We start from the raw sequence: 5,419 nt of genomic DNA, 5'->3' as shown, positions 1-5,419 counted from the left end.
ACGCTGGGATAATTGTACAGTCACAAGGGACAACATGCTGTTGAGCAGCATGCATGAGGTGTGTGGAAGACTAAAAGTTGTATTTCTGGGGTGTCCTCAAAGAACCAGGGCTGAGATTTGGTGAGTGGCCTGCGAGAAGACAACCTGCTCACCAGCGTGCGCTCTGCTTTGCTTGCCCCCACGGGCTTGGTGGCCCACCAGTGGCGCAGAGGCAGGGCTTCCGCTCTGCCTGGAGGACCCTACCGAGAGACCCCGATGTGAACGTGGTCTTAAGGCCACGGTAAATAAATGTGAGGACAAAGCCACGCTTGGGACCCCCGGGGTGCTGGGTACAGGAGCGGTCCCACTGGGGCTCCGAGGGAAGGCAAAGGGAGAAAAGCCACGTCACCTCCGGTGGGCACGGGGATAAATACATCCTGATCTTCAAGCACCCCTTGGCTTTACGTGGGAAGCCATGAACGCGCATGGCCCCGCGCACCGAACCAGCCGCCGGGCAGGGCGCACCGACGGAGCGGGGAAAGCAGTCGGCCGCCTGCGCGCTCTCGCTTCCCCCCCGCCCGGGCCGCCTCCCTGCCTGCCTCCCGCCCGCCCCCGCCGCTGACGTGGCCCTGCTCTCCCCAGATACAGCGCACGGCCGCCGAGCGGCTCCCAAACCGCAGCGCGCTGCCGTGCGCAGACAGCCGCCGAACACGGCAGCCTCGCCCGGTTACGCGCCCCGCGGAAGCAGGCCGGCCTCCGCGCGGCCGTGCCGCTGGTCAGCTCCGCGCTCCGCACTCCCACCTTGCCCACCCCGGTACGCGGATCGCTCCGCGCTCCCTCGGGCGGGACCTGCGCGGGGAAGCACCGCACAGGCGCCCGCCCCGCTCGCTTCCGCGCCGCGCCGCGCTGCCCGTACAGATCCTCGGGCGGGAACCCCCGCACCTCCGCAGCGCGGACGCGCTCCCCCTCCGCGCACGCGAAGGCACCTGCGCGGCGCATAGCCCCTCGCGCTGAACCCCGCGCACCTCCGCACGTCCCAGCTCTATTTGTTTACAGTCGATTACGTCACCCTCCCGTTCGCCCGCACCACCCCTCCGCCCGCCGTCACGATGGTGCGATCGCTCGATTGGCCGCGACGCGCCCTCGGCGCCCTGACGCCACTTCCGCCCCTCGGCGGCTATAAGAAGCGGCGACCGGCGAGCAGCTCCCTTCGCCCCTCGCAGCAGGAGATGCGGGGTGCGCTGCCGCGGCCGCCGCTGCTGCCGCCGCCCCCCTGCCTCAGGAAGAGGAGGCGGAGGCTGCCGCCCCCGGGATGTGATCTGGGTTCCGCCGCCCGCTCCTCTCCCAGTTAGAGCCGCGCCGCCCCCGCGCCCGTCCCAGACCGCGCCGCTCGCCCCGCGCCCCGTCCCGTCCCAGCGCCGGCCGCCCCGGAGAGCTGGCTGCCGTCCGCCGCCGCCTCCATGCATCCCGCCCTGTACACCCGGGCCAGCATGATACGCGAGATCGCCGCGGCCGTGGGCTTCATCTCCAAGTTCTTGCGGACCAAGGGGCTGATGAACGAGCGGCAGCTGCAGACCTTCAGCCAGAGCCTGCAGGAGCTGCTGGCAGGTGAGGGCGGCGCGGGCGCGGTAGGAGCCGCTCCCCCCCCTCCGCTGCGGGGCCGCCAGCCCAGGGCTGCGGGCGGCATCTCCGGCCGCGGTAGCGCCGCGCCCCACGGGCGGCCGGAGCGGGGCGGGGGGGGAAGGGGAAGAGCGGCCCCTCCGAGAGGCCAGAGCCGCCGCGGGGGTGAGAGCGGGGGGCGAGCGGGGTGCCGTGTCTCGTCCCTGCCGGGGAGCCCCCGTGCCGAGCCGGCCCCCGGCGGGTGGGGGCGGCAGGAGCGGGCTGTAGACAAAAGGGGCTCGGTCGTCGCGCAGGCAGCCCCGCCTTGGCTCCCTAGACAAAGCTTTCGGAGCAGCCCGGAGTTGGGCTCCGCTCCAAGGGCTCAAACCGCCCGGTTTCCAGGAGGAAAAATGCTTCGGAGTTGCTTTTTGGTCAAGTAAAATTCAGCGGTGGACGATAATTCTTAGTTCCCCTTGCTTCTGAAAACGTAACCACCCGACAGCCCCGGTTAGGATGAAATACCGAGGGTTTCTTCGCTGCCCTGTGGGTTTTGTAATCCCGAGCCTGTCTCCCAGTGTGCTTGATGGTGGCTACAAGTAGCCTCAGACCGATAGGGTTTTGGGTGGGATAAAACTCCGAAGGTAAGTGAAGTCATGGGTATCTCGCCCTGGAAAACAGGCTGGGAAGAGCAGTGGTGAAATACAGCTTGAGTCAGTGCATAAATGCTGCCCAGCTCCTTCCCTAGTTATTTTTGGGTGTTCCTAGAATGTGAGGAACTAAGCATGGGTGTGTGTAATCTCAAGAGGATGCTGGAAAGGTGCTTTTTTCCTTCTTGGTTCATGGAGTTTTGAAGCCCTTGAGTTGTTCTGCTACGTATGTAATCACTTCTGTATTTTTATATTTGTTTCTATGAATGCCAGGAAGTTGCATTTCATTCCTTTCAGATTGCAAACATTGTTCTCTGTATACGGTAGCATGAAACAGTAACTTTGTACATGAGTACTTCCCAAGGGACACTGCACTTATGTAAATCATCAGCAAAAATAAAGGCTATAATGATTTTTCAGGTCACTTGATGCTAAATAATAAGCTTTTCAACATCTTGAGGTACGAAATTTGCAAGAGAACAGTGATCACTGTACATCTTTTTGAATGCAGAATTAAGGAGGATAATCTTTTTTTTTATTTTATAGAACATTATAAACACCACTGGTTCCCAGAAAAGCCATGCAAGGGATCAGGTTACCGATGTATCCGGATCAACCATAAAATGGATCCTCTCATTGGACAGGCAGCACAGCGGATTGGATTGAGCAGTCAGGAACTGTTCCAGCTTCTTCCAAGCGAACTCACTCTATGGGTTGACCCGTATGAAGTGTCCTATCGTATTGGAGAGGATGGCTCAATCTGTGTGCTGTACGAAGCTGCACCAGCAGGAGGTAGCCAAAATAACACCAACATGCAAATGGTAGACAGCAGAATAAGCTGTAAGGAGGAACTTCTCTTGGGCAGAACTAGCCCTTCCAAAAGCTACAATATGATGACTGTATCAGGTTAAGATATAGTCTGTGGATGGATCACCTTAAAATGGATGGATAAATTTGGTTTTTACTTTGGGTGGGCACCTCTGGGGATGGATTATGGAATTTAAACCATGTCACAGCTGTGAAGATCTGGCACACGTTAGAGTGGTGTACTTTAAAGTGACAGTGCCATAGTTTGGACAGTACCTTTCAGTGATTTAATAGCCTGTGAGTCAAAATGATTGCAACTTGCTAGGGAGTGAAGAAGATCTAGGAAGGGTCAGTTTCTCCAAGACATCTTACTTAATTTCTACACCAATTTTCAACCCCAATCTGTATTTATAAAGTGATTCTCTGCAGTAGGTCTTGCAGAGTAAATTTGCACTATTACATTTATTAATTGTTAGCATTTTTGGCAGCTCAGTAACAAGACTTATTGTTATGAACACCATAGTACTGGAAATTTTATTTTTCAGACTTTTACCTAGCACTTACAAATATGTATAAATGTACATAAGATAAACTAGTAAGTATGACCTGGGGAAATGGTCAGATCTTTACATTGGCCTCAAAAGTAGCAAGTGATCAGAATCTGCCATGGCAACAGGCTTTAAAAAGACCATATAAAGACACTGTCTGAACTGTGGTGTTAGCACCAGCCAGCTATCTGTACATTTGCTAGCTTGTAGTTTTCTAAGACTGAGTAAACTTCTTATTTTTAGAAAGTGGAGGTCTGGTTTGTAATTTCCTTGTTCTTAATTGGGTAAAAGTCTTTTCCACAAACCACCATCTATTTTGTGAACTTTGTTAGTCATCTTTTATTTGGTAAATTATGAACTGGTGTAAATTTGTACAGTTCATGTATATTGATTGTGGCAAAGTTGTACAGATTTCTATATTTTGGATGAGAAATTTTTCTTCTCTCTATAATAAATTGTTTCCTATCTTGGCATTTTAATTAATCTCTTGTCGTGATTACATAGGATCAGTTAAACTATTTTTGTCTCACAGTAGAAATGAAATAGGTACTATAAAGGCTTAAGAACATCAGTGGCACCCCGATGCTAGGGAACACTTGGTACAGACCTGGATTAATGAAGACCTCGTATATAAATGCTTGGGAAGTTTAGGGAAACACAATGATGTACATGTCACTTTAAACCTTTTAAAATCAGTCCATGTGGAAATAACTCCAGGGCCAATAATTCCAGGATATGAGGAAAAGGTACAGAAATAACATCCACCAAAGATGACTTGAATAAATCCAGAGGATTAAAGTTTACTTGGCTTCCTGATGAAGGATATAGCAAACCTAAATGTCCATTCTGACCTACTTGCTCACAAGTTCTCAGTTCTTCCCTGATGGATTCCCTGCTCAATAAGAGTTTCTGGGACAAGTGTCCCATAGCCTTAAGAGCAGGTTAACCACTCTACAGAAAGGTTGCTCGCCTTTTGCTTTCTTCAGATGCAAGACTTTCACTTTAGAAATCATTAAGATGGGATTCAACAAAAGGTATGTAGATCTTTTTTCCCAAACTTAAAAGGTTGGTTGAGGAGGAGTGAGAAGCCCATACTTATATGTGTATTCAAAGTTAATGAATGATGTGGAGATGTGATTCACTTAAGCACCACACTAATGTCATTTGTATACAGTACAGTGGTTAGTTACACTTGAGAGAAATTCCTTACCACTTTATTTACACTTGTTAAAGTGCTGGAGTAAAACTCAAAAACTTTCTGTTCCTTATCTCCTGCATACTTTGTTCTGTGAGTGTTTCATAAAACGCCTACCCCACTTGGTCACTTCAGTTACGAGAACTGCTACTGTTGCTCTGAAGGAAAAGAAAATCATTACCTGCTAACTAAACTTGCTAGCTATGGATAGAACTGAGCTTCAGGCTTGCCATGCATTGTGGTAGCTCCTGCTCAACTATGAGCCTTTACAATGTGGCAAAAGTGATGTAACTTCAAAATCTTTGTCTTCTGATCTGTAATATAACACTATATATGAGAAAAACATAAGACTTGACTGTCTAGCTTTTTCTACCAATTTCTTTCCCACTTTTTTTTTTGAAAGTTCAGCTTTAAAAATACTAGTTTTACTGTGATCTGCATATGTATGTCAACATTCAGCACTTCAAAGTATTGCTGGGGCTCCTCCAGTACAACAACTTTGAACATAGACTGGTGGAAGCATAAGTGCTCCTGAAGCAATGAACTTAAAAGAGCTTGCTCAGTATTTGGATCTGGCAATAATAGATCTATTACTAAAGCTTCAGAATGAGCTTGCTTTAAAGTACAGGTGTTAATGATGTGTA

General features: G+C 50.8%; 1 protein-coding gene across 1 annotated transcript; it reads left to right on the top strand.

Annotated features, from left to right (window-relative positions):
* The first annotated feature begins 1,172 nt into the window (after nt 1–1,172).
* On the top strand, nt 1,173–4,059 carry BTG1 (BTG anti-proliferation factor 1). The gene is made up of 2 exons (XM_054813948.1): nt 1,173–1,587; nt 2,772–4,059. Exons 1-2 carry the CDS (start codon nt 1,440–1,442, stop codon nt 3,134–3,136), a joined length of 513 nt encoding a protein of 170 aa, XP_054669923.1. The 5' UTR covers nt 1,173–1,439; the 3' UTR covers nt 3,137–4,059.
* The last annotated feature ends 1,360 nt before the right edge of the window (nt 4,060–5,419 follow it).

This window comes from Grus americana, chromosome 1 (assembly GCF_028858705.1).
Source record: "Grus americana isolate bGruAme1 chromosome 1, bGruAme1.mat, whole genome shotgun sequence".
NCBI classification, from domain to species: domain Eukaryota; kingdom Metazoa; phylum Chordata; class Aves; order Gruiformes; family Gruidae; genus Grus; species Grus americana.
Note: the sequence above shows the minus strand (reverse complement) of the source record. Positions and strands in the feature narration are given on the sequence as shown.

Bases quoted from the DNA above. Each gene is read 5' to 3' on its own strand.
- BTG1 (XM_054813948.1), top strand. From the start codon at position 1,440: ATGCATCCCGCCCTGTACACCCGGGCCAGCATGATACGCGAGATCGCC. The intron at 1,588-2,771 runs GTGAGGGCGGCG...TTTATTTTATAG, and splicing joins CCTGCAGGAGCTGCTGGCAG to AACATTATAAACACCACTGG.